This window comes from Equus asinus, chromosome 10 (genome assembly GCF_041296235.1).
Source record: "Equus asinus isolate D_3611 breed Donkey chromosome 10, EquAss-T2T_v2, whole genome shotgun sequence".
NCBI classification, from domain to species: domain Eukaryota; kingdom Metazoa; phylum Chordata; class Mammalia; order Perissodactyla; family Equidae; genus Equus; species Equus asinus.
The window spans coordinates 17,672,694-17,698,435 of NC_091799.1; the positions used below are offsets into that span (position 1 = coordinate 17,672,694).

General features: G+C 58.6%; 2 protein-coding genes across 21 annotated transcripts; one reads left to right on the forward strand and one right to left on the reverse strand.

Annotated features, from left to right (window-relative positions):
• Nucleotides 1-4,014: 4,014 nt before the first annotated feature.
• On the reverse strand, nucleotides 4,015-19,254 carry LCN2 (lipocalin 2). Of its 18 annotated transcripts, none has more exons than XM_070518673.1 (10): nucleotides 18,998-19,229; nucleotides 17,000-17,038; nucleotides 16,367-16,446; nucleotides 7,751-7,922; nucleotides 7,043-7,179; nucleotides 5,801-5,880; nucleotides 5,483-5,602; nucleotides 5,152-5,253; nucleotides 4,326-4,355; nucleotides 4,015-4,210 (listed from the first exon to the last, which is right to left on the reverse strand). In XM_070518673.1, exons 3-9 carry the CDS (start codon nucleotides 16,378-16,380, stop codon nucleotides 4,333-4,335), a joined length of 648 nt encoding a protein of 215 aa, XP_070374774.1. In that variant the 5' UTR covers nucleotides 16,381-16,446; nucleotides 17,000-17,038; nucleotides 18,998-19,229; the 3' UTR covers nucleotides 4,015-4,210; nucleotides 4,326-4,332. The 18 variants fall into 18 exon arrangements, with proteins under 18 accessions (XP_070374774.1, XP_070374772.1, XP_070374775.1 ...); XM_070518671.1 differs by having other exon boundaries at nucleotides 16,367-16,516; nucleotides 18,998-19,175; XM_070518674.1 differs by having other exon boundaries at nucleotides 19,002-19,143.
• Nucleotides 19,255-20,213: 959 nt separating this feature from the next.
• Nucleotides 20,214-25,467, forward strand: PTGES2 (prostaglandin E synthase 2). Of its 3 annotated transcripts, XM_070518681.1 has the most exons (8): nucleotides 20,253-20,518; nucleotides 21,749-21,946; nucleotides 22,306-22,394; nucleotides 22,665-22,723; nucleotides 23,093-23,242; nucleotides 23,498-23,698; nucleotides 24,044-24,161; nucleotides 24,892-25,467. In XM_070518681.1, exons 3-8 carry the CDS (start codon nucleotides 22,317-22,319, stop codon nucleotides 25,012-25,014), a joined length of 729 nt encoding a protein of 242 aa, XP_070374782.1. In that variant the 5' UTR covers nucleotides 20,253-20,518; nucleotides 21,749-21,946; nucleotides 22,306-22,316; the 3' UTR covers nucleotides 25,015-25,467. The 3 variants fall into 3 exon arrangements, with proteins under 3 accessions (XP_044634619.2, XP_014718785.3, XP_070374782.1); XM_044778684.2 differs by lacking the exon at nucleotides 22,306-22,394 and having other exon boundaries at nucleotides 20,214-20,518; nucleotides 24,869-25,467; XM_014863299.3 differs by lacking the exon at nucleotides 22,306-22,394 and having other exon boundaries at nucleotides 20,215-20,518.
• Nucleotides 25,468-25,742: the final 275 nt, after the last annotated feature.

Consider the following 25,742-nt stretch of genomic DNA (forward strand, 5'->3'; position numbering starts at 1 on the left):
CTCAAGTCTAACTCCGCCCACCCCCACGTGCGCGCGAGCCCGGCTCCTCCCCTGGCCTCGGGGCGGGGCCGTCCCGGGGCTGCCGGCTGAGAGCCCCAGTTGCTGAGGCTCTGGCCCTCAGCTAGGGCGAGAGGGTCCCCACTCTGCCCCATCCTGCCGCTGGGGATCTGAGGGCCCTCAAGCCGGCGCCTCCGCGTGGGCGAAATCTGAAACGCGTGGTTTCTAAGACAAACCCCCCCGGCCTCCACCCCCCCCCCCCCCCCCCCCCCGCCTCCCCTCACCAATATGGGGAAAATTTCCGTTCACAGCCTCCTTGAGAGTCACCGTCTGTGGCTGCCCGTCAGGGAAGGCTTTGGGATAAGCTGGGCCCAGCTGCCACCATCCTCCACCCCTTTTACCAGCTGGGAAGGGAGGGTGCTGAAAGTGTGCCTGGGGGCAGCTGGGCGGACGTGTGCATCTCGCATCTCTGTGCAACCTCCATGAGTGAGGGTTCGCATCCACTTGCAGTGTCTGTGTCGTGTGTGTTTCCACCTGGGTGTCTGTGTGGTGTGTGTGTCTGTGTGCGCCTGGGCATGTTTCTGGGAACCTGTATGACTCTCTGAGGGTCTGTTGCTCATCCCGGTGTGCCCGGGAGTCTGAGTATTTATCCCTTTGTCTGTGGGCTCATACACAGAGTGGGGTCCTGTGATCCCAGATGTGATTTCACATCTGAGAGCAAAATGTGTGCCTGTGTTTTTTTTGGGGGGGTGCCCTGTGCTTATAGTGATAAATGTGTTTGAATTGCATTGGCACATCCACACATGTGACCTGTGTTTCTTTCTTTTTTTTTTTTTTGAGGAAAATTAGCCCTGAGCTAACATCTGCTGCCAATCCTCCTCTTTTTGCTGAGGAAGACTGGCCCTGAGCTCACATCCGTGCCCATCTTCCTCTACTTTTTACATGTGGGACGCCTACCACAGCATGGCTTCCCATGCCGTGCCATGTCTGCACCTGGAATCTGAACCGACCAACGCAGGGCTGCTGAAGCGGAACGTGCGAACTTAACCTCTGCGCCACCCGGCCGACCCCTGACCTGTGTTTCTGACATGTCTCTGCACACTGGTGTGCTACACACAGACACAGGTGCTTCTGTGCTTGTCAGCGGACATGGGGCTCTGCTGTCTTGGTTGGTGAAATGCTATGGTCCCCAGAGAGGGCCTCTCACTGATCAGCCAAAGGCAGCGCCCAGCCCTCCTTCTCTCTCACTCCTGCTCACACCTCTGCCAGGTGCTGCCCCTGCTCAGCCCCCCCTTTCCCAGGGAGGCAACCTAGCCTCAGAGAGTGCCCCCTCCCCCATCAGGGGCTCCCATCCCATCGTGGGGATCAGAGTCCCTCACCTTGTCCTGTTAGAAGTCAGACTCCATGGAGAAGTGGGTAGGGTCTGCTGGACCCTGCAAGGCCCCCTGCAGGACCAGCCCCACCTGCAGCATTCAAGGAGCCATTCTCCGGGAATGGAGAAGTGGCCATTCTCCTGGAGCCCGAGCAGGGGCCTGGGGCTTGGGGTAGTGGTGTGGGCAGAGGGAAGCAGGAAGGAGAGGAGAGCAGAGGGCAGATGAAGCCAAAGCTTCATCCCCCATGTGGATGCCCATGTGAGGGCAGGGAGCCGGGGGAGTGAGGGAGCTGGGGCTGGGGGAGCAGGCGAGATGGCAGAGGCCCCTTACCTGGCTGGCCCCTTCTCCACTCACAGAGGCCAGAGCTAACCTGCACCCTGCCCACCCCACTCTGGTGTCAAGGCCCACACACCAGACCACAGGATAAAACAACCCCCTCCCCAGCCAGCCCCGATGGGGGTGGGGGTGTGCCTTGGTACTGCCTTGCCTGTGGGGTCCCTGTTCACCTCTCATTCCCCAACTCACAAGCTCTGCCATCATTTCTCTCTAAGCCCGGGGGCGTGGGCTGAATAATCGTCCCCAGAGATCCGGGTCCTGATTCTTGGAATCTGTGGACGGTACTTTATTTGGAAAAAGGGTCTTTTCAGATGTGATTGCATTATGATTTGAGCTGGAAAGATTATCCTCGATTATCCAGGTGGGCCCTAAACGGAATCACAAGTTATAAGGGGGAGACGGAGGGAGATCTGACCATGGACATAAGAGGGAAGGCCGTGTGAGGACCTCCGCGGAGAGAGAGGTTTGGAGATGCTACGCTGCTGTGCTCTTTGAAGAAGGTGGAAAGGACCACAAGCTAAGGGATGCAAGGAAGGCAGCTCTAAAAGCTGGAAATGGCAGAGAAGTGGGTTCCCCTTGGAGTCCCCAGGGGGAAGCGTAGCCCAGCCAACACTTTGATTTCAGCCCAGGGAAACTGATTTTCCTCTTCTGGTCTCCAGGACTGTAAGACAAGAAATATATGTTGTTTTAAGCTGCTAGTTTGTGGTAATTTCTTTTTCTTTCTTTCTTTCTTTTTTTTTTTTTTTTTTTGAGGAAGATTAGCCCTGTGCTAACTGCTGCCAATCCTCCTCTTTTTGCTGAGGAAGACTGGCCCTGAGCTAACATCTGTGCCCATCTTCCTCTACTTTATACATGGGATGTCTACCACAGCATGGCGTGCCAAGTGGTTGCCATGTCCGCACCCGGGATCTAAACCAGCAAACCCCGGGCTGCCGAAGCGGAACATGCAAACTTAACCACTGTGCCACCGGGCTGGCCCCTGTGGTAATTTCTTATAGCAGCCATAGACAACTAATAAACCCAGTGACCCTGGGAGGAAACACAGAGCCCCATTTGTGCCCTAAGGATTTGACCCCGGAAGGCCTGGCAGGCCCAGGTGGTGATGGGAAGCTGTGTTGCGTGGGCCAAGGCAAAGAACCTGCATCTGCTGCCTGAAGTAGAGCCCAAGGGCCAGGCGTGCTGGGTTCAGCTTCCCCCACTCTCGGCCAGCTCAGGGGCTCTGGCTAGTGGCCCCCTTGGTGCTCTTCTCAGTGTGGGCCTGTCTGAGCTCAGGTATGGCTCCCATCCCTCACTCAGCCCAGGCTGCAGCAAGCTGGTCTCTTCCTGGAGTCTGCTTCAGACTTCTGAGGCTGCGGCAGCATCTGGTGGGCCTGGGTCTCAGGCCTGTCCTGCTCCCTGGGGGCTCAGGCTAGGACTGCTCACAGCTCCAGTGTCTCCCCACCCCCTCAGCCAGTGGGTAGGTGTACAAGTCTGCGGAGCACAGAAGCCTAGGTTTCTTCAGAACCCCGCCTCCTCTGGCCTCTGACCTTGCAGGGGGAGAAGAGGCCACGGAGGGAGTTCCTGTGTGTGATGCAGGAGCTGCAGCTGTGGCCTGCGGGTAGACAGGGCTTATCAGGCCCCTGACCCTGACAGCTAAGCAGTGGGTGCAGGCCTCAAGCCCTCGAATCTTCCGGAATCTGGATTCCTGGCAGCATATTCCCCTCCTTGCCTCCCCCGGCCCTGCCCCTGGTGATCAGCGGTCATGATGGAGAGGAGGCATGGGTAAGGGACAGCACTCTGAATGGGGTCAGCATGGACACTGCCACCCACCAGTGGGGCCAGGAGGGTGAGCACTGGGCCCACAGGGGCCAGCAGAGGGGCAGGGAACCACCTCTGGGGACCCTTTCTGCCTGGCACAGCCTCAAGCTGGGCATGCCTCCGCCCCACCACTGTGCACCCTTCCCACACTGGCTGCCATCTTCCAGCATCCACAGGGTGATCAGAGGTGACAGCACCTCAGCCTTCCCAGGCCCCTCCAGCTCCCTGGCCCTGGGTGGGCCTCTGCTACAGGACTGTTGCAGGCAGCAGAGCATGGGCATGAGGTGTGGCCCCATCACTGTTTCCACTGGATTGGATACCCCTTGAAGGCAGGGACATGGAGGTGGGCCCAGGGTTGGGAGCCAGGAAGTGTTCAGTGAAAGCTGGACTCTAGTTCTGCAGCCTCCATCCCTCACTGGGACCTCAGTCCCTGGGAGCAATGCTAATGTGAACCCACCCTTCACCCATCCTCCTCCCAGATGGCCCAGGGGTCAAGGAGCACAGACTGGGGGGCTGGGGGCTTGTGTTTATTTAGCAGGAAAGGAGGGGCTCCATCAGTAGGGTGGCCTGGGGAGCAGCTGGTGGGCTGCGCTTCGGGAAGGGTCCCTTGGCTCTCTCACTGGTGTCCGGGCTGGTTGGGGCAGCTGAGGCAGTGCCCTGGACAGGGGCTGACATGAGGGTGACGGGGGCAGAGAGACAGAAGGCACCTGAGAGGGAGACAAGGAAATCAAGATGGCAGCAAGCTTGGTGGGGAGCAAAGGCAGGCCCGAGACCCTGCCCCGCTGCACCCCAGCTCCCACTAGCCCCCCGAGCTGTACTCACTGCGCGCTCACTCTTCATCGATGCATTGATCTGTAGAGGAGAGAGTCGGTCGGAATGGGCAGGGGTGTGTGTGTGTATGTCTGTGTGTGTGTGATCCCTGACCACCAGGGCCCCTGTACTGCCCCTGTACTGCCCCTGGGCTGCCCCAGTCTGGCCCAGCAGCAGCAGATCTGGGGGTTCCCTTCAGAGATGGGGCAGCAGAGGGGTGGACAATGGGGGCAGCGGATTGGGAGAAAGGGCTGAGGACAAGTGGACCTGGGGAACACGCATTCTCCGGAGGAGGCAAGTGAGGCCCAGATGCTTGCTCGGGTACCCAGGCCTCCTGCCCATCTACCCACCGAGCCCTAGCAGCCCTTCAGCCTTGGGGAGCTCACTAGCTTTCTGAGTGGCCTGGCTGGAGCCCCCTGCCCAGGCCAGGCCACCTTCAGACAAGAGCACCTCCCAAGTCAGTGGTGAGCAAGCCCCAGGCCAAGCCGGGGACAAGTGGGCCTGGGAGTGTGAGGAGGGAGTAGCCTGGGACAGCAGGACCTGGGGCATAGCGGGAGGTGGCCCTGGGCAATGAGGCAGGGGAAACTTGAACCTGGGCCTAAAATTCTCATCTGGGCAGGCCCAGGTGGCCTGTCAGGGAAGAATACTTGGGGCAGAGATCCCTGGGGGCCCCACAGACCCTTGGGTAAGGCAGAGTCTTCCTGAACCCAAAGTGGCTCCCAGGGGGCTCCAGTGACTGGAGCAGGGGACTGTGCCTCCTCTCCCCTTTCCCTGGTGGTGCAGCACCAGACCTGGACAGTCCCCACATCCCCTTCTCCTCTCCCCAACTGGCCCTTACCAATAGGGACCGGGAAGATGATATGATCATCGGTGAGGCCCAGGGATTTCGCGAAGCTGATGAATTTCTCCCTCAGTTCAGGGGTCAGCTCCTTGGTCCTCCCTGTGACCAAGACAGCCAGTGAGTGGCCAGTGAACACTCCATAAATATTGTTGAATGTGTGAATGAGGCCTCACAACCCCTCCTCACCCAGGGACCTCTCTCCCTGGCCTCCCAGGGGCTCAGAGCAGAGCTGGTGCTGGAGAGGACCTTGGGGGATGGGTGGGGATGGTCCTCTCCTCCCCTCTAGTGACCAGGAGCCGGGTCCCTGAGGGGGTGGGTGAGAACCCACTATAGAGAGTGGTCTTGAAGTACTCCTGGTTTTTGTAAACCTTCCTGAAGAACACGATGGCAAACTGGTTGTAGTCGGTGTCCGCCACGCGCACGATATAGCTCTGCACTCCAAAGTAACCTGTGGGGCGACGGTGAGTGGTCAGCCCACCTTGGCCGGGAGCTGATCCTTTCTTCCTGCCCCGCCCCCCACTTGTCTGCATGGGCTTCCCCCCGCCGGACAGCACCTATGTGGAGGGGCAGGGGGGTCTGTGCCCCTTCTAAGAGGACTCCACTCCCCCAAGCCCTTACCCCGGGGCCCACCTCACTGAGGACTCACGTTTAATGTCACCCAAGTTGAACTGGCCGGGCTGGGAACTTGGGATGAAAGTTCTGATCCAGTGGTCACAGTTCTGGTCCCTGGGAGAGTGAGAGATGGGTGGGTGAGAGGGGAGAGGACACAGGCTTGGACTGCCTGGGCTGGACGAGGTGGGGCCAGGGCTGTAGCTGAAGGGGCTAAGATTCTGATGCCTCTGATCTAGCCAGCCCATGACAGCCCAGCCCCCACCACAGCAGGGGGCCCCACCCCACCCAGCTTAGACGGACCTGGGTCCTCCCCTCTGAGCCTATCTCTGGCTGTCCCTGCCCGGTCTGCCCTGGGCCACATGACCCTGCTTAGACCCTCCCTTCAGCACCTACTGTCCTTCCCTCTTCAGGGCTGTCTCCCCGCGGGGGCCTTCCCTACGTACTGTCGTACTGTCGCTCCCACCATGTTCCCCAGGCATTTATCCCTCTCTGTGGCCTCCCCCGGGGGATTCACCCTGTGAGGTTCCAGTCTTCTCCACGCCAAGGACACCCCTAGCTCTTGGGCCAACCCGACCTCTTGCCTGAGTCCCACCCTGTCCCCTGACCTCCCAAACTCCCCTCCTTCTGCTCCTTGCACCACAAATGCTTCTGTCCCGATGTCCCCAGGTGCCAGAGCCAGAAACCCACAGGAGCTACGTGATCCCTGGCACCCCACCATTCCTCTCCTGCTCGGACCTGCTCCTCACCAAATTCCTTTGGGGCTGGTGCCTGAGGCCCCCGCCAGCATGGCACCTGCCCCCTTCCAGGCTGCTCATCGGCTCTTGCTCAAGGCAGCCACACAATGGCTTGCTGCTTCCTGAAGGGGTCCACCAGCCCCTGCCGTGACTGCCTCATGCCTCCTCCTGAGGCAGGTTGGCTCCTTCAAGGTCCAGCCTGGAGGCCACCCCCTTAGAAGCCCTGGATGAAGCCTGGGTGGGGTTCCAGGCTGCATCCAGTGACCCTCCTCCCACAGCGGGACACCCCTGCTCTCTCCATCTTGTTTCCCAATAACTGTCCATCCCCACTGCCATCTGTGTGTCTGCGCTGCAGTGACCGATAAATGCTGATCTAATCAAGAAGGAAAGAAGGGACAAATATGCGAATCCAGCACTGAGCAGTAGGACCAATGCCTGTCTCTTAGCTTCGGTCACTTCTTGGCTGCGACATCAGTCTGCGCCTCGGCCCCATGGACAGACCCCCAGGTCCCCATGTTCCCCAAGGAGGCAGTGGCTGTCACCTGAGCAGGATGGAGGTGACGTTGTAGCTGTGGTCTTCCTTCAGCTCGTAGGTGGTGGTGTACATCGTAAACTGGCCTTGTTCTTCTTTCTTGAATGCATTCCCGGCCACACCCACGACATACCACTTCCCCTGGAACTGCAGGGGGGCTGATGGCAGGCAGAGCCCGGGAATGGCCCCAGGGCCCCCCTACAGCTCCATCCCTGAAGGCACCTCTGGGCAGCCCAGCCTGGAACCAGGAGCCCGTCTAACTAGGCAGCAGGGCCTAGGGGCACTGGGCCCCTGGGGACTGGGCACTCAGACCCGAGCTGGGCCTGCATTGATGAAGCCAGCAGGATCTGGAGGCCACCAGGCCAGGAGGGAGCCCTGAGTTTTGCAGGGATGGGGTGACCCTGGGCAAGTAACCAGCTGGCCTTTCTGAGCTTCAGTTTCCTCACCATGCAGAGGGACTGAAGGTGTTCCCACCTTGCAAAGACTGTGGGGGTTAAAGAGAGTATGGGCCTGGGAAGGTCTGCTCAGGTGACCCTCTTGTTAGCAAGGTCAGGGTGAGATGGGGGCATGGGACATGGCTTCCAGAAGGGCACATTGAGCTGAAGCCTGGGCCTGGGTCTCCTGCCCTAACACGGTTCCTAAGACGCTTCGGCTCTCTTCCGCTCTGCTTGCCTTCTTCCCCGGGCTCTCTCTGCAGCTCTCCCTCCAGGCCCCTCACCTGGTCATCCTTGAAGTCGGGCTGCAGTGGGACCCTGTCCAGAGGTGGGGCCGGGATCAGCTTTGGGGCAGGGTCCCGGGCCTGGGTCTGCAGGGCCCCGAGCAGGGTGAAGCCTAGCCACAGGAGACCTAGGGCCATGATTTCGGGGCCAAGGAAGCTGGCACTCCGGGAGCTGCTGGAGGAGGAGGAGGAGAGTGAGGAGCCTGGCCTGGAGGACCTTATTTATGGTCCACCTGTGGCTGGCCCACCCCAGGATGGAGTGATTCATCCTTTGCCACATCCAGGAAGGGTGAGGCAATTGCCAGCAACTCCTGCTGAAACACTTGGCAAGATTTCTGCCTCTTTCCCCGCTGGTCAGGATTGTGCAAGGTGGATGGGCAGGAAGGCCAAGGGGGTTGGGAGCGACAATACCTGAGCTCCTCACCTCTGGCACAGACAAGGGGTCCCTCCACACACTCCCTGTGGCCCTTCCCTTCGCTCTGGTTGGCCTCATATGTGGGCAGTGGTCCCAGATGTGGAGGAGCTGTCCTCTGACCTCCAGGAGCCCCTGCTCAGCCCAAGCCTGGCGCGGGGTCTGTGCATGGAGGCCCCCCTTCCTGCACCTGATGTAAGCAGGGAATGCCTCACCACAACAGACTGTGTGTTGTTTCCTGGTTCTCGGAAGGGACAGGGAAGGGTGGAGCCGCTGAGAGTGGACATGCCCAACAGGGAAGGACAGAGTATGTGCCCTGAGCTTGTGGAGCCCAGACTCTGGCCCTGGCACAGGGTAAGACCCTCTGAGAGGCTGACCTGAGAATTGACCCCTCCCCTCCTCCATGCGCCATTTGTAAGAGCAGACTGCAACTGACCCCTAAGGGACTTGACCTGTCCTGTGGCCAGTGGACAGAGACCCCAAGCTGGGCACTGGAGCAGCACATGTGGCTGCTTGGCAAAGCAGAATGCCAAGGCTGCAGTCCCAGCTCCATCCCGGCGGGGGGATGATGCAGGGCATGCACCTGCGCAGGATGAGGCAGGCTGGGGGCCTGAAGGTGGGCTCTCCACCAGGCTGCTCTGGACACCAGGTGCTCTGGGTCACAGGGAGCACAAGGACTCAGCCTCGTCCTTGAGAGGTCATTGAGATCATCCATGTCTCCTGGCACAGCCTTGCGCCGTGCAGCCCAGTGGCTCAGGCCTGGGCCCCTGGAATTGTCCCTGCCATGGCCAATCCTAGCTCTGTTGTGGAGAAAAGCAGTTTCCTAACTGGGGGCTTGGTGGTCCTTAGGAGGCAGTAGTGGGCCCCAGCCCCTGTGCAGTGTCTCCCAGATGTCACCATGAGGGCCAAGGCTGTCTGGACACCTGACCTGAGGCTAAACTGAGGGTTCGCTGGCCTCAGAGGAGACTGACAGGACCTCAGTGGCTCTGCCCATCTGTTGCAGGAGACTGGCTCCCCCGGCCTGGGCTCTGGGGTGGCGGGTGTGAGAGAGGGGGCTTTGGAGGGGGTCCTGAGCTGGCGGGGAGGGTGCAGCCTCAGCCTCCCCAAGGCCGGAGAGGCCCCCGCAGGCCCCCTGTCCCCTCAGGCCCTGCCCTGCCTGCCCCTCTGGGTGATGAAAGGGCAGGAAGTAGAGGTGAGCAAAGCTGCTTTGGGGGAAGGATGTTGCCACCAAAGCCCGCACACCCTCTGGAGGTGCGAGTGGCCACCTCCCACCCCTCTCATCCCCGCTCACAGCCCCAGGGGCTCCACCTTTGCCCCTCTCTTTGACCTTAAAAGGGTATCCTCAGGTCTGTGGTGACCGTTGGATGTGGGGAGACCGATGGACGGAGCCCTGAAGAATTTTAAGTAGGAAAGGGGCAGTGTACTGGATCACCAAGGAGCCACTGGATGGAATATTCTAGACTCTGAATGTCAGGTGGTAGAGTGGCCAATGCTCTCCTGGTATGAATTGGGGAGGGGGGTCAGGGCCTGGTCTGCAGCATATGAAAACCAGGGCCAGGTGCAGGAGGGGTGACAGCCCAGCCCAGGGACCCCACTTTGAATCCTGGCCCCTCTAGGTACTCTCAAATCTCTGCCCACCCACAGCCCCATCAGTTTCCCCTTCTATGAAGAGAGCAGCCCTGCAGATTCTTCGAGGCCATGCACACGCAGAGTCCACGTGCACATGCACAGAGTGTTTCTACATGAGGTCACTGCTGAGTTTCTGACCAAACCCACACAGGGCCCATTCTTCTCCCTGCGCTGGCTCCAGGCCTGTCTCAGACCCTCTGGCCTTGTCTCTGTCTCTCTGTCCTCATCTCTGTGTGATCTTGGTCTCAGCTGATACATGGTGATGGCCATCTCATCGCCCCTTCCTTACCTGGCTGCCTCCCGCCTTCTCTCCTGGCCCACCCAGCTGAGGATGGTCATGGCCATGGCTGGAGCAGAGGTCAGACTGCCTCAGCCAATAAGAGGCGGGTGTTGGGCTGGCTGGGGATGGAGGGCAGGGGATCAGCTGGGGATGCTCGCTGCATTCTGCCCTCGGAAGGGAGGTCCAGTAGGCTGGGCTGGGGATACAGGTGAAAAGCTCTGCCCACTGTCTTCAGGGTCGAGCAGGGCCTCGGGGGGAAGGTCAGCTTAAGGTGCATACCAGCCTCACCCAAGCGGCGAAACTCAGCACTAGGAGGGTTGAGTGAGGACCGTGGTATAGACCTGTTGAGACTCAGGCCAACTCCAAGAGCTCCAGGGTGGACAGGACCCTGGAGGCCCCACTCTTTGCCCTCCCAGTTCCCACTGGGCCTGAGCCCCTGGCCAAAAAGGGGACTCTTGGGTTCATACTGCCCAGCTGGGGACAGTCCCTGGGCCCCGGGGCTCTCAGAACGGTCTGCACTGCACATGTGGCACCGTGAGGGGCACACCAAGCACTCACCAGTCTCCTCTCAGCCCCTTTCTTGGCTTCTGCTGTGGCCTCTAGGCTGGTCCTGCAGGGCCACCCCTACTGACCTTCCCTCTCCCTCCAGGAACTCAGATGTCCTGAGTGAGGCCGCAAGAAGCCACACAGAAGCCTTGAGGCCAAGCCCCTCCTGGGAGACGCCAGAACAGAGCGTTCCAAGTCCTGCCCTGGGTCTCTTTAGCAATGGCAGGAACTTAAAAACCATCCACACTTGGGTTTCTCTATGGCAAGAAGCCAAGAGAACTCTGGCTGCTCCAGACCCCCAACACTGTCTCTGGCAGGTGGCTCTCGCCCCTCCATGTGCCCAAGAGGAGAGGCTCTCAGGTACCGCAGTGGCCTGTCCTCCCACGGAGCGGCCCGGGCTCCAGCCCTGGTCTAATCAACTCAGGAAGGCAGCATAATGTTCTCTGACAGTTCCTGCACCTCAGGAATGCAGCCTAACCTCCTGGACAGGTTTCTGGAAGCCTGTGAGCAGTGTTCAGCCCAGCCTCGGATGGCCAGGGCAAAAACAACCCTCTCTCCCCTGCTTGAAGGGCTGGGCAGGAGGTCCCCCCAGAGGGTGACTAGGCTTCTTGGAGCCAGGGTCACGCCTGGGAGGAGCCTACAGTCACGATGCCCCCAGGGGGCCCGTCACAGCCGCAGGAACTCTTCGTGTCTGCAGATGGGCCTTCCTTGGCTACTGCAGGTCCAAACATCCAGGAGGAAGTGTAAGTGAACAGAAGCGAGGCCATCTTGTTACGCTAAAGGGCCCTTTCCTAGTTAAAATGTAATCACTGTAAATTCCTACACGCTTTCGTAATTTTCTGGCCCTGATCCTGTGCACATCCACTTGTTGAGCTGCCCTGAGAGCTTTGTTCCTGAGAAATCTTTTTTTTTTTAAAGATTTTATTTTTTTCCTTTTTCTCCCCAAAGCCCCCCGGTACATAGTTGTATATTCTTCGTTGTGGGTCCTTCTAGCTGTGGCATGTGGGATGCTGCCTCAGTGTGGTTTGACGAGCAGTGCCATGTCTGCGCCCAGGATTCGAACCAACAAAACACTGGGCCGCCTGCAGCGGAGCGCTCGAACTTAACCACTCGGCCATGGGGCCAGCCCCCTGTTCCTGAGAAACCTTAACAAATTTTCCCAAGGAATAAGAAGGCCTCCAGGAAGAAGGATCACCTGTAGGATATTCATCATCCCTGGCAGAAGAACAGAACAGTGAGGGACCCTGGAGTCCTTCACGCCTGAAGGCCGACATTTCTAAACCCCCTCCTTATTGCCCGTTTTCCCGCTATAACTGCCCCAAGATTCTGTAATTCTTTAGGATGTTTTTGAGACATTAGTCTGCCATCTTCCGATTGTGCCAGCTAATTGGGTAAAACCTTCCTTTCTCGATCTCTAACTCGTTGTGATTAATCAGCTCAGATTGCTCAGTAACAGAAGGACTGTTCAATGGGAGGTTCCTGCTGCCCTAGGGCCTTAGCTTGAGTGTCCAGTTTCTGGAAGCAGCTTCCCAACCCCACCTCCCACCTCTCATTCCAGGGCTCAGTGGAGGATCCCCCGGCTCCTGTCCTTTCCACCTGACAGGGGCCCTGCCTGTGGAAAAGCTCTGCAAGGCAGCCCCTCCTGACACCCTCACAATGTGCCCACTGGGTTCCTTCCTCTGGGGAGGTCCTCAGGGTCCACCGGGCAGGAGGCAGCATGAGGTCTGGGCCCAGGGCTGCCATCTGGTTCTGGTCCTCCTGTGAGTTGCCCAGTGTGGCCCTTGGCTGGGTGCTCCTGCCTTCCACTCTGGCGCCTGGACTCCCATGTGGGTGAGAGGGCCCATGATGGCCACAAGAGGGCAGGGGAGTGGAGGCCACTGCTCAGAGCAGGATCTGTAGTGGACGCTGGGCTCCTGTGGAGCTGGGCAGGGGGCACTTTTGTCATAGGCTTCTGCCTGGGCTGGCCTTGGCACTGGACAAGACATGCTCCTCTCAGCACTGCACCCCTCCTGCCTGGACTGCAGCCTCTGGCACCCCAGGAAAGGGGCTTTTCCACCCCGACCACTCCTGGGTCATCCCCATACTCCCTGCTCCCAGGCCCTTGACTGGGCCTCTGCTGGACACATTGAAGGTGGATTGAGTGAGAGGACGGACCTGGCTCCCCAGAAAGGGTCCTTCTCATTTGTGGCCTGAGAGCCCAGGATATGCCAGGGGAGCGCCCAGCCTAGGGGGTGGGGGAGTGGTGCTGGAAGGGTTAAATGAGAACAAATGTCTGAGAGGTGCTCAGGCTCCTCCTGGGTCCTCCCTGGGTGCTTAGGGGGTGGGGGCTGGGGCCCGACCGAGCTATGGCCCTTCTGCCCCTCCCCATTCATCCCAGTGGCTGGGGTCTCAGCTCAGCTCCACGACACCGTGTTTATTTCAGATGGGGCGAGGTCTGTGGCTAAGTCCCCATCCGGGTGAGGGCAGTCATGAGCAGGACTGTGACAGGCAGTGAGGGCAAGGTCAGACTCCAAAGGGAGAGCGTGTTCACCTTCATAAGAAGGGTCCGACCCAGGCCAGTGGAGAGTGGGGCAAGGGGCCGTGGAGAGTGGTGCAGGGAGCAGAGAACACCCACCTTGGCCTTGGCCTGGCCACTGTCCCTCTGTAGCCCAATCTCAGGGGGACAAGTTTGGGGGTCTAGGGGGAAGTTTTGAGTTTCTGGGGACCTTGGGCTGGAGGAAGGACCTCTCTCTTCCCCCTTCTCATGACTCTCAGAATCACCTCTTAGGAGTGGGCAGCCTCTGCAGAGGTGTGATGGACAGGCAGAGGACGCAGAGCACAGGTCTGAGCGCTCCCTCTGGGCCCAGAGCCCCTCGGGTGGGCGCCAGCCTCCCCCAGGGTCAGTGCAGCCACAAGTGCCCCTCTCTAGGAACCAGCCTGGATCTGCCTGGATTGGAGTGACCCATGACTCCTCAGTCTCTACCCACACCCCTGCATCCCCCTGTCCTGGGACACTGTTAAGAACTGAATGTTTGTGTCCCCCCCCAAATTCATATGTTGAAATCCTAACCCCCAATGCAATGGCATTAGGTGGGGCCCTTGGGGTGATTAGGTCATAAGGGTGCAGCCCTCATGAATAGGATTAGTGCCCTTATAAAAGAGACCCCAGGAGCTGGCCTGGTGGCATAGTGGTTAAGTTTGCATGCTCCACTTTGGTGGCCTGGGGTTTGCGGGTTTCCAACCTGGACGCTCATCAAGCCATGCTGTGGTGGCATCCCACATACAAAAATGGAGGAAGATTGACACCGATGTTAGCTCAGGGCCAATCTTCCTCACACACACACAAAAAAAAAGAGAGAGAAAGAGAGACACCCCCCCCCCCCAGAAAGCTCCCTTGCCCTTCCCACCATGTGCAGTCACAGCGAGAAGACAGCCATCTCTGAACCAGGAAACGAGTCTCGCCAGACACCAAATCTGCCAATACCTTCATCTTGGACTTCCCAGACTCTAGAACCGTAAGAATTAAATTTCTGTTGTTTATAAGCCACCTAGTCTATGGTATTCTGGGTCTCCTTGTCCTGGGCCACCTCTCCCCACCCCCGTGGAGACCCTTGTCTTGGGCCTCCTCTTCCCCACATCATAGGTCCCCTACCCAGCCACACCCTGGGACTTCTCCCCAGAGCATGTTCTCCTAAAAGTGAATTTCCTACTTGTGGCATCTTCTGCAGTCTGGATAGGCTGAGAACTTCCCAAATCATCAAAACTGTAACAAATTACCACAAATTTATTGGCTTAAAACCACACATGCCAAAGGCCAGAAGTCCAGAATCAGAACTCCACTGTGCTAAAGTCAAGGTGTGGACAGGGCCACACTCCCTCTGGAGGCTCTAGAAAACTGTTCCCTGCCTCTTCCTGCTGGTGGGGGCTGCTGGCACTCGTTGGCTTGCGGCCCCAGCACTCCAGTCTGCCTCCACCTGCACATCGCGTCTCCTCCGTGTGTAATCTCCCTCCACCTCGCTCTTCCCAGCACACTTGTGCTGACATTTCTGGCCCACCCAGATAATCCAGGACGATCTCCTCATGTCAAAATCCCAACTTATTAAAAAGGTGAAATAATAAGTTAATAATAATAATAATAATGAGGAGGCAAAGAAGGAAGACAGAAAGGAGAAGGAAAAGAAGGGAAAGGCCCAACATTGGTTGAGAACTCCTGTCTTCTACTGTTAAAATATTGGTGAGCTGTGAAAATAATTTTATTCTTCTCTTACAAATTTGAAAACAGAAGGCACTCTGTGCTGTCTTACGAATCAGGAAGGAGAACATTGCGAATCTCCAAGAAAAGAAAAAAATCTGGACCATACCAAGAAAAAGATAGCTTGTTCTGTTTGCTTTTGAAGAGAGTAATGCATGCATTTAATTTGTCCCCCTTAAAAATCGAACATTAGGACATTAACTATTATGAAATTTTAAAAAGCAGTAATAGAGAAAAAAATTTTGAACTTAATCATAGCTGCAAAGACTCTTTTTCCAAATATAGTTACATTTACAGGTTCCAGGAATTAGGACACGAATTTCTTTTGGGGAGCCATTTTTTAGCTTACCACAGTCACCTTGGCACATTGATCTCCTCCCCACACCCCAGGCCTGCTCACAAAGGGACTCGGGTTCATCTCAGGAGGGGCCCCGGGCCCTGGGTGGGCCGGCCTGTGCAGGCAGCTGCGGCCAGGCTGCTCAGAGAGCCCCTAGCATCCTGGGCTGAGGACCTTCAGGGCTCAGCTGTCCCAGGCAGGGGTCCTGGGTGCCCCGGTGGGTGCTGAGGCTGGAGTGTGGGAGCCTTGTCCTTTTGCCACTGTCTCCTCCTCTTCCTGTCACCTGTGTGGCTAAGGGTTCATACAGGCTCCCAAGTGCTCCCTCTGAGTGTGTGCTGTATTAGGAGTGGTGGGAAACAGGAGGTCCCCCAGACCTGGTATATCCCGGAGGACCCCAGACTCAAGTCCCTTTGTGACTATTGTCCCTTTGCCTGGTAGTCATGGACTGCAGGGTCCTTCCCCCCCCAACCACAAGCCTCTCCTTCTATTAATTATACCCACGAGGAGCAGCGGAGGGAGGGAGCTGCTTTGCCCACCTCCCCGCCAGTGGCCATTTTAGAGAATCCCTGGGGAAGGTGGGGAGCTGACTTCTGACCTTGGAGCTTGTGGACTGGAGTCAGACTATTGCCACAAAAAGCCAAAAGGCAAGAGATGGGTTGCATCAGCCCCTGCTGGACAGCAGAGGGGTAGGCTGCCCAGGAGGCTGCCACTCTGCACGGGAAGGCAGGGGGGCCTGGTCTTCCTGGGGGCCCAGTGGACCTTGGAGAGGATCCGTACGAAAGAAGTCCTGGCTGTACAGCAATCTGGGCACCCTGAACGGCCCCCTCATCCACCAGACCACTGATCTAGCATGAAACTGACTCAACTGCCCTGCCGGGCTCACAAGACACAAGAGGCTCACATAGCCTTAAGTGTGAGTTCAGATTGAGAAGGGCTGCAAAGTCATGAAGAAGTGTCCAAAGCAAGAATTTAGAAAGGAAACTACACAAAAAACCCAAAGAAAATGGAAGGAGAAAATGAAGTTAAATGCAGAAATTAATGAAATAGAAAGCTACCATAGGAACATCAAAGCCAAAAGTTGACTCGGGAGCCGGCCCTGATGGCCTAGTGGTTGAAGTTTGGCGCTCTCACTGCTTTGGCAGCCCAGGCTTGTTTCCTGGTCGTGGAACCACACCACTCACCTGTCAGTTGCCATGCTGTGGGGGTGGCTCACATTGAAGAACTAGAGCTTACAACTAGGATATACAACCATACACTGCAGCTTTGGGGAGGAGAAAAGGGAAAAAAAGAGGACGATTGGCAACAGATGTTAGCTCAGGGCAAATCTTTTCCTGAAAAAAGAAAAAAAAATGTTGACTCTTAGAAAAGACTAATAACATAGATAGAAATTTGGAAAAATTTCTCAAGACAGAAAGATATAAGGCACAAATAACAGAAGAAGTAGAAATAAAAAAGAGATATATCTATAGAGGCCGGCCCCATGGCCGAGTGGTTGTGTGCGTGCTCTGCTTTGGTGGCCTGGGGTTCGCCAGTTCGGATCTTGGGTGTGGGCCTACCCACTGCTCATCAAGCCACGCTGCAATGTAATCCCACATAGAAGAACCAGAAGGACTTACAACGAGGATACACAACTACGTACTGGGGCTTTGGGGAGGAAAAAAAACAGAGGAAGATTGGCAATGGATATTAGCTCAGGGTCAATCTTCCTCACCAAACAAACAAACAAAGATATATCTATAGATTCTATGGACATTAAAAGGATAAGAGAATGCTATAAGTAATGAAATGGAAATTTCCAGCAAATTGTAACTTACCAAAATGGATTCAAGAAGAAAAAGGAAGTCTGAGTTGCCCTATAACGATCACAGAAATTAAATCAGTTAGGGACAAATTTCCCTACAAAGAGAACACCAGACAATGCAATAAACTGCACACATTCAACCTGCACAATTTGACAAGCTTTTAAAAAATAAACTTTTAATTTTAAAATAGTTTTAGATTTACAGAAATATTGTGAAAATACTATACAGAGTCCCCATATGCCCTGCACCCAAGTTTCTTCTGTTATTAACATCCTACATTAGTATGGTACGTTTGTTACATTAATGAAACACTATTGATACATTACTATTTTTTATTTATTTATTTATTTTTTTTAAGGTTTTATTTTTTCCTTTTTCTCCCCAAAGCCCCCCAGGACATAGCTGTGTATTTTTAGTTGTGGGTCCTTCTAGTTGTGGCATGTGGGACGCCACCTCAGCATGGCCTGACGAGTGGTGCCATGTCCATGCCCAGGATCCTAACCAGCAAAACCCTGGGATGCTGAAGTAGAGCACGTGAAGCTAACCACTCGGCCACGGGGCCGGCCCCTGATACATTATTATTAACTAAAGTCCATAAATGACGCCGATTTCCTTAGTTTTCACATAATGTCCCTTTTCTGTCCCAGGATCCCATCCAGTTGTCATGTCTCTTCAGGCTCCTATTGAGAAACTGTGACAGTTTCTCAGACTTTCCTTGGTTTCCAGGGAAACGTGTCCAGAGAGCCCGAAGGAAAACAAAGAGAGGTGGTGTCATGGAGCCACAGAAGGGCATGTGTCCAGGAGGAGAGAGGCCACCAGGGTCAGATACCAAAGGGAGGTCATAGAAGTTATAGTCTGGAACAGGGCTCATGGGCTGGCAGGATCTGGGCTATGCCTGGACAGAGGCTCCATCCTCTTCCCTATACGGGAACCCTGGGTCTCAGCCGCTTACCCCAGATGTCTCACAACTGGGAAGAGCACAGCCATCTCTGGGCTTTGCTCCAATTTGGGCCTAGGGCTCTGCCCAACTCAGCCACAGCCCTGTGGTCCCCTGGGCATTAAGCAGTGCTGCCGTCAATGCTGGCCACAGATAGGAGGCCCCTGGTTGGAGCGAAGTAAGGGAGAAGCGGTGTAGGACCAAGGGCGGGAGCACTGGATGGCAAGCCAAGAGGTGTGGGCCTGCCCTGATGTCCTGCCAATTTTGGCCAGGAGGACAAAGGGAGACTGAGGCAAATATTTTGGTGGAGGGGCTGGTCATAGGGTTTCCTTGCTATATTTGCCAAAGGCTGAATCACCCCATGCTTGGGTGGAGCAGCTGCCAGGTGGGCAAAAAAATAGGGATCTCTAAGGAACAGGCCTCTCCAGCCTCCAGCCTCTGCCATTCGTTTTCCCATTTAATCCCGACACATCTCAATAGGAGACACTAATCCTTATTCCCATTTTACGGATGGGGAAACCGGCTTCATAAGGTGAAAAGGAAGCTTACGGTTCTCTCTCAATACCCATCCCCTCGACGCGCCCCCCCCCCCCCCCCCCGCCGTGCTGTGCAGGCAACGGGCTGCTTTGTAAGCAAGTCACCGTCGCCAAGCCTCCACCAGCAAAGGGGGCCGGGGATGCCGACTCAGCAGGGCAGGCGCGCCCACCCAGACAGCCCCCGGTGCTGAGCCAAGGCGGTCCACAGGCCCCGCCCCCTCAGGAGCCTCCGTCTCCTCAGGGGCTGAAGGAAGTGGCTGGGGCAAATCCCAACAGGGCGAGTGTCCCTGAAGCGGCCTCAGTTTCCCCGTCTGCAAAACGAGGCCAGCTCCCATAGTTCTCGAATGCTGCGGTTTCTGGGGACCCGCTCTCAAATGCTCGCCCTGAACCCCGAGATGGCACCTGCAGCTCGCGACCCACCCAAGAGTGGGGGAGGCTCCGAGGTCTCTTTCACGCCCCCATCCCAGCCCCGATCCCCCTTTCCAACAGGGAACCCCCGGAAAGCAAAGGTCGCTTCCAGGAGCCCCTCCGGGTCACCTGCCTCCCTGAAGCCGTCGTCCTCGCCTTCCGCGCCCGCCTCCACCGGCACGCCCAGGTCCCGGTTGGGGCCCCACATTGCGGGTTCGGGCGCCGCAAGGGCCGCGGACGATGGAACAGCGCCGGGCGGAGAGCCGGCGCCGGGCGGAAGGTGCAGGAGGAGGAGGGAACACGGCGCGGAAAGGGTGGAAGGGTGCGGCTGACAGCAGTCCCCGAGCGTAACGCAGGAGCCTGGGGGCCCAGAGCTCCGCCCATCCCGCCCCACCGCAAGAGCCCCGCCCCACGCCGCAGCCAGACTCCGCCCCCACCCATAATCACGCCCCCGCCCGCCGCCAGGCTCCGCCCCCCACTAAGGCCCGCTTTCGCACCTCCCCGCGCGAGCAGCGCTGTCCCCGCCCCGCCTCAGACTCTGCCCCTCCCCGCCCACAACCTGTCCCGCCTTCAGATCTCCGCCCCTCCCCGTGCACCGCCCCACGCCCAGCGGGGCGGGGCCATCCCGGGGCTGCCCGCGGAGACGCCTAGATAGTTGAGGCTTCGGTCCTCAGCTAGGGCTAGCGGGCCGGGCGTGGGGCAGCAGCAGCCTGGGACCGGCCCCCCCGCCACCCCGGCCTCATCCTGCATCTGGGGACCTGCGGGTCCGCGAACCGGCGCCTAAGCGTGGACGAGATCTGAGACACGTGGTTTCTAAGGCCCCCTGTGTGTAGGGAAACTTTTATGGTTCGGGCCACCGAAGAAACGGCGCAGCGATGCGGGAGGGCAGAAAGAGCCCGAGTGGCCGACGTCCGGCCACTAGTGGGGCGGGTCGGCCCGTTTCCACGACACTCATGGGCCCGAAGCCGTGACCCTTTCCCTGACACTCTCAAGGGTTCTGTCTGTTTCGACTGGTTAGAAATTACTAGCCATCTATTACGGACCACGCTGAGGCTCAGAGGCCACATGGCGAGTTATTGGCCGAGTTCCCTGCGTTCGGCCCGGGTCACCACCGAGACCCAGTATATCTACATGTTCAGAAGCCGGGGCACTTAGCGACTCCCAGGCATCCCCGATGTGTTTCTGTGGCTCTGACCGGTGTGTGGAAGCTGGGCGCCGGGCACGCACGCCCAGTCCCAGGAGCGCTGTCCTCCCCGCTCGGCGTCACGGTCGCCCCTGGCAACCCGGAGACCACCCCGCCCCCCCCCCCCCCCAAGGTCCTTTAAAAGGAGCCGAGCCCAGGCCGTCTTCGTTTCGCGCGCCCGCCCGCGGCGCCGGTGAACAAACATGGCCCAGGTTGCGCGGGCGCTGTGGCCCTGCGGGCGCGCTCTGGCCTGGGGGCTGGCCCATCGCCCCCCGCCCCGACTTCCCATGCAGGGCCGGGCCGGCTTCGCGGGGACGGCGGGAGGGCCCGCCGCCACCGCCCGCAAGGGGAGCTCGCGGCTCCTAGGGGCGGCGGCTCTGGCCCTGGGGGGCGCCCTGGGGCTGTACCACACGGCGCGGTGGCACCTGCGCGCCCAGGACCTCCGCGCCGAGCGCTCGGCCGTGCAGGTGAGCCAGGGCCGGGCCGAGTGCGGGTCGGAGCGCTGGGGTCTGCGCCGCACGTCGGGACTTCTAGAAACCGGCGGGGTCAGGAATGCCTCCTCCGTCCGCTGTGACCTTGAGCACGTGACTCAGTGTTAAGTCTCCGACCTCATCTGTGAAATGGGGGCGCTGCTGATGTCTGCTAACTCGAATTGTTGTCTTTGCCTTAAAATCGTTTTTCTAAGTGTTTTAATGGAAAGATTTGAAGGTCATAGAAAAGAGAAAGCAAGCCTCTTTCACAGTTTATCACTTTCCATTTTGTTGTCCCCCTCCCACCGTCCCCAAATCCTAAGGTCGGGAATTTACTTATTAGGGTTGTTATTAGTATTTTTATGGGACCGATGACCCATAGACTCCAGGGGCGGAGACAGGGAGGGACAGGGAGGTGTCCTCCCAGCCGATGGTGGCCCAGCTGCCCTTGAAATGCTTTATACACAGCACCAACATTGCCTTTCTCTGCTCCCGCCCTCCCCCCGACCCCCTGCAGTCCCTTTCCTGGCCGCAGGGGACCAGGGTGGGTGGAAGGGGAGTGGCATCCTCTGTGTCTTCCTGCTACCCCCCCCCCCCCCCCCCCCCCCCCCCCCCCCCCCCCCCCGCAACATGGAGGGAGGTGGGCTGCAGGTGCCACTTTCCTATGTGAATAGGGTGCAAGCTCACCTGGGCCTTTCCTGAGGAAGGTGTGGCATCCAGGGGGAGGCGGGAGGCACTGGTACAACCCTCCCTCCTGGAGGTTTGAGGTAGACCCCACTCTGGCAAAGCTGGCTCTGCCCCCTCCCCCAGAGGTCCCTGGGTTTGGGGGAGAGAGGGTGGGCACTCCCAAGTTGAAACAATTATTCTGCATCTCCGGGCGCACACCTGTTGGTGCCTGGTGTTCCCTTGGGACAGGAGGGAGAGGAGAGGTGTCTGTCCAGTGTTGGACAGAGCCCAGAAAATTCCTCCTACACAGACCCCTCTGGGGAGTGTGCCGCATGGGTGCTTGAGCCTGGGCTGTCTGTCCACTGCATGGGCCCACTCCCCACCTCCCTGTGTCTCCCCTTCTCCCTGCTACCCACCCCCATTCCTCCCGATGTTCTCAGGGTCATCCTAGAAGACTCCCCTCCCCAACTGAGACATGTCTGCTTGGGGGCAGGGCCTGGGTCTGGGGGCAGGTCTGGGTGCCAGGCCTCAGAAGCCCCCCTTTCTCTGCTCCCCACCCAGCTCTCCCTGACCGGCCACCTGCAGCTGACCCTGTACCAGTACAAAACGTGTCCCTTCTGCAGCAAGGTCCGTGCCTTCCTCGACTTCCACGCCCTGCCCTACCGGGTGGTGGAGGTGAACCCCGTGCGCAAGGCCGAGATCAAGTTCTCCTCCTACAGGAAGGTGCCCATCCTGCTGGCCCAGGAAGGAGACAGCTTGGTGAGCCTCGGGGAGCCCCCGCAGGTCCGGGATTGTCTTGGGAAACTCCCAAGTGGGGCCTTGCTCTGCAGCCTTGGAAGGAGCTTGGGCTCCCTGGGTGTCAGCTGGGAACGAGGGGAAAGTGGCTGGTTTACGATAGATGTGCAGGCAGTGTAGGCTCTCTTCCTCCACCAACACCAAACCCAGCCAGGTCTAAGGGAGGCAGAGCACAGAGCTTAACAAGCTGGCTTCTGAAATCGGGGTGCTCTTGGTTCGAGGTGTGGCTCTGCTACTCACTGGCTGTGTGACTTGGGGCCAGTTATTTAGCCTCTCTGGGCTTCCTTCCTCATTAATCGAGGACCATACTCTCCTGGTTGTAGGCACAGCAGATATGCCTGGCACAGTGCTTGGCACCTGTTACGTAGATCTGAAGTCCATCCTGCCCCTCGGTGCCCGGGAGGCCAGGCGGGTGAGTGGGCCAGGGCCCAGCCCCTGGGTCCTCCCCACGCCTCCTCCCCATGAGCTGCACTTGCTCCCTTGTGATGGGCCATCCCGAGGGCAGGGACTGGGTTAGGAGGAGGGCCTCGGTTTTGGGGGAGCCCCCAGGGGTGGATGAACAGTGCCCGGGTTCCCCCTGCCTAGTGCCCGCCGATGCCGGGGTGTCGGTGTTGTTCAGAGCCCCTGGGGATCGTGCCGGCTGCCAGGCAGCTGCCCTGACCTAAACCATCTTCTTCTCCAGCAACAACTGAATGACTCCTCTGTCATCATCAGCGCCCTCAAGACCCACCTGGTGTCGGGGTAAGACCCCCCCCACCCCGCCGGAGGCCCAGGCGGGCATCGCATTTGTCCCTTCTCCTGCCTCCACGGGAGGCCTCCCCTGAGTTCCTCCATGGGAGCAGGATGGGGCTGCTGCTTAGATTTCTAGAATGGACCATGGGCGTCCTACTCTGAGACTCCCCCTGCCTCTCCTCCGCACACTCCATTTGTCAGGGCAGTGCTCCTGGTGTCTGCCCCAAGTCTCTCTTGCTGCAGGACCTGCTGTGTCACGTGCAAGAGGGTGGAAAGCTTCCGTGGGTCGGGCTGGGTTGGTTATTGCCCCTAAGGAGGTGAGGGCTCAGTCCCCCGGAGGAGGAAGGAGTTGGCTGAGACTCTGGATGTCTCCCAAAGGCAGCCCCTGGAAGACATCATCACCTACTATCCGCCCATGAAGGCCATGAACGACCAGGGCAAGGAGGTGACCGAGTTCTGCAACAAGTACTGGCTCATGCTGGACGAGAAGGAGGCCCAGCGAATGTACAGTGGGAAGGAGGCGAGGACGTGAGTGGGGCTGGGGCTGGCCCGGGGCGGTGGAGAGGGCGGGGTCTTCCCCTCAGGGGACCAGGCTGAGCAGGAAGCTGTGAGGGGGGAGCAGTGTGGGCAACCACGAGGGCTGGGCTGAGCCTCCGTAGGGACCTGATGCTCAGGCCTCGGCCTCCCGTCCAGACGCTGGGCGGTCTAGACAGTGTGTCTGCTCCCAGCACCTCCCAGGGCCTGGCTCAGGAGCCCACTCAGCCCGCCTGCTGTCCCCCACAGGGAGGAGATGAAGTGGCGGCAGTGGGCGGACGACTGGCTGGTCCACCTGATCTCCCCCAACGTGTACCGCACGCCTGCCGAGGCCCTGGCCTCCTTCGACTACATTGTCAGGGAGGGCAAGTTCGGGGTCGTGGAGGGTGCTGTGGCCAAGTACATGGGTGCAGCTGCCATGTACCTCATCAGCAAGCGGCTCAAGAGCAGGTGATGGCACGTGTGTGTGTGTGTGTGTGTGTGCGCCTGGGGGCCTGCTGTCCCCCAGTCCCCGTCATTAGCCACATCAGGACTTGAACCCAGAACTCCTGATCACCTTCCCCACCCCAGGGGAAGCAGGGCTGGCCTTGGGGTCCAGAGCTGGGTCCTGCCTGGTGCCTTCCACTGTTTCTCTCTCTTATCATCCCTGGGCCATGGCTTCCCCGTCTGGGGCTGATGGTAACTGAGGTCTCTGTAGATGTGATACCCCCACCAAGGGCCCTCAGACCTTCCCGCTCTCCCCACTTGGGCCGGGGGTCAGAGTTCCCCTGATGGACTTCCCCCATCCCTGCCTAGGCACCACCTCCAGGACGATGTGCGTGTGGACCTCTATGAGGCCGCCAACAAGTGGGTGGCAGCTGTGGGCAAAGACCGGCCCTTCATGGGGGGCCAAAAGCCGAACCTGGCTGATCTGGTGAGTGTGGTAGTGACGGGGGGGGGGGGGGGGGGGGTGGTGGTGCCCAGACTGAGGGCCTTCTCTGTGGGGTCAGTGGGGCCTAGGAAGAGAATGCCCACATGTGGGTAATACCTATATTTCCTAGCTCCCCCACCCCCAGGGGCACCTGGCTCCATCTGTTGACAGGGCCTTAAGGAAAACCAACTATAAGGAACTGTCTTGGTTCACATAAATGACATGTTCAGGGGAGGGGTCGGTTTCAGGCCCGGCTGGATCCAGGGGCCTGACTGGTGTTACCAGGGCTCAAACTCTCCTTGAGCATCTCCTTGGAGTTGGCTTCAGCCTGAGGCAGGCCTGGGTCAGTGCTCCAGCGTTCCATCCAGCAGCAGTGTTGGGACAGTGTCTCACCGGCCTAGCTTCAGTGCCAATCCTTGAAGCAGTCCTACAGCCAGGATGGAATTTGTGGATTGCCAGGTCTGGGTCTTGGAGCTGGGTAGTGGGTTCTCTTCTCCCCACATCTCAGTACCTGAGCGTGGAGAAACCCTGGGTGGGTTATTGCACAGAAAGGGGGTGTGGGAGCCAGGAAGGTGAAACCTGCAAACCTGTTTGCAAACTGGCCCTTCAGTGGGTCCCGGAGATCTCAGAGTGGGGAGGTGATGGCCGCAGGACACCCAGCTGGCAGAAGATGGGGCAGGTCTAGACGCCCGCTCTGGGCCATGCCACAGTGACAGTGCTGTCACCCCTGCAGGCCGTGTATGGCGTGCTGCGTGTGATGGAGGGCCTGGAGGCCTTCGACGACCTCATGCGCCACACCCACATCCAGCCCTGGTACCTGCGGGTGGAGAAGGCCATTGCTGAGGCACCGCACTGAGCTGAGCGTCCCAGGACGAGAGGCAACGGAAGATGCTGGCTGCCTGGCAATGCTGTGCAGTGGCGACAGGCTCTTTCTGCCCCTTGTCGACCCCCAGCCCTCTCCCTTCTAACACTGGACGCCTGCTGGGGCGCTGGGACGTTGGGGACAAAGCCCAGAATTTCCGTTCACACTCCCCCTGAGGCACGGAGGGCCACCCACCTGACCCCCTGCCCTGGCTTCCCTACTCTTCAGCCGTTTTCCAGGGCCCTCCGTGGCTGCCCTGTCTACCCCCTGCAGGTGGCATTTGGGCCAGGCTCCTGCCCTGGACAAGGGAAGTAGGGACAGTCAGTTTAGGGAGGGCTCATCCCTGGCTTCCCCTGGTTCCTGCTCTTCCCAGGCGCCCCTGGGACTGTGTGTCATGTTTGCAATAAAAAAACGGTTTGTGGCCCCCCTCGGGGGTGCTGAAAGGGAGGTCTGCGGTGTGGTGCTGCGTGTGGCTGCCGGTCAGGCAAGGCTTCGGAATGAGGCATGGCCAGCCCTGGGGTGAATACAGTCTATTCTGTGCTTACTGTCGGGGTGACAGGCTGAGCAGGCTTGTGTCACATAATCCCTGGGACACCACCATGGGATGCTCAGCAGGGAGGCTCAGAGACGGCCCAGGGCGCGTGTCCACTTCTGCCCCTCACTGGCTGTGGGACTCTGGGTGGTGACGCCCCTCTCTGAGCCCTGGTTTCCTTATCTGTCAA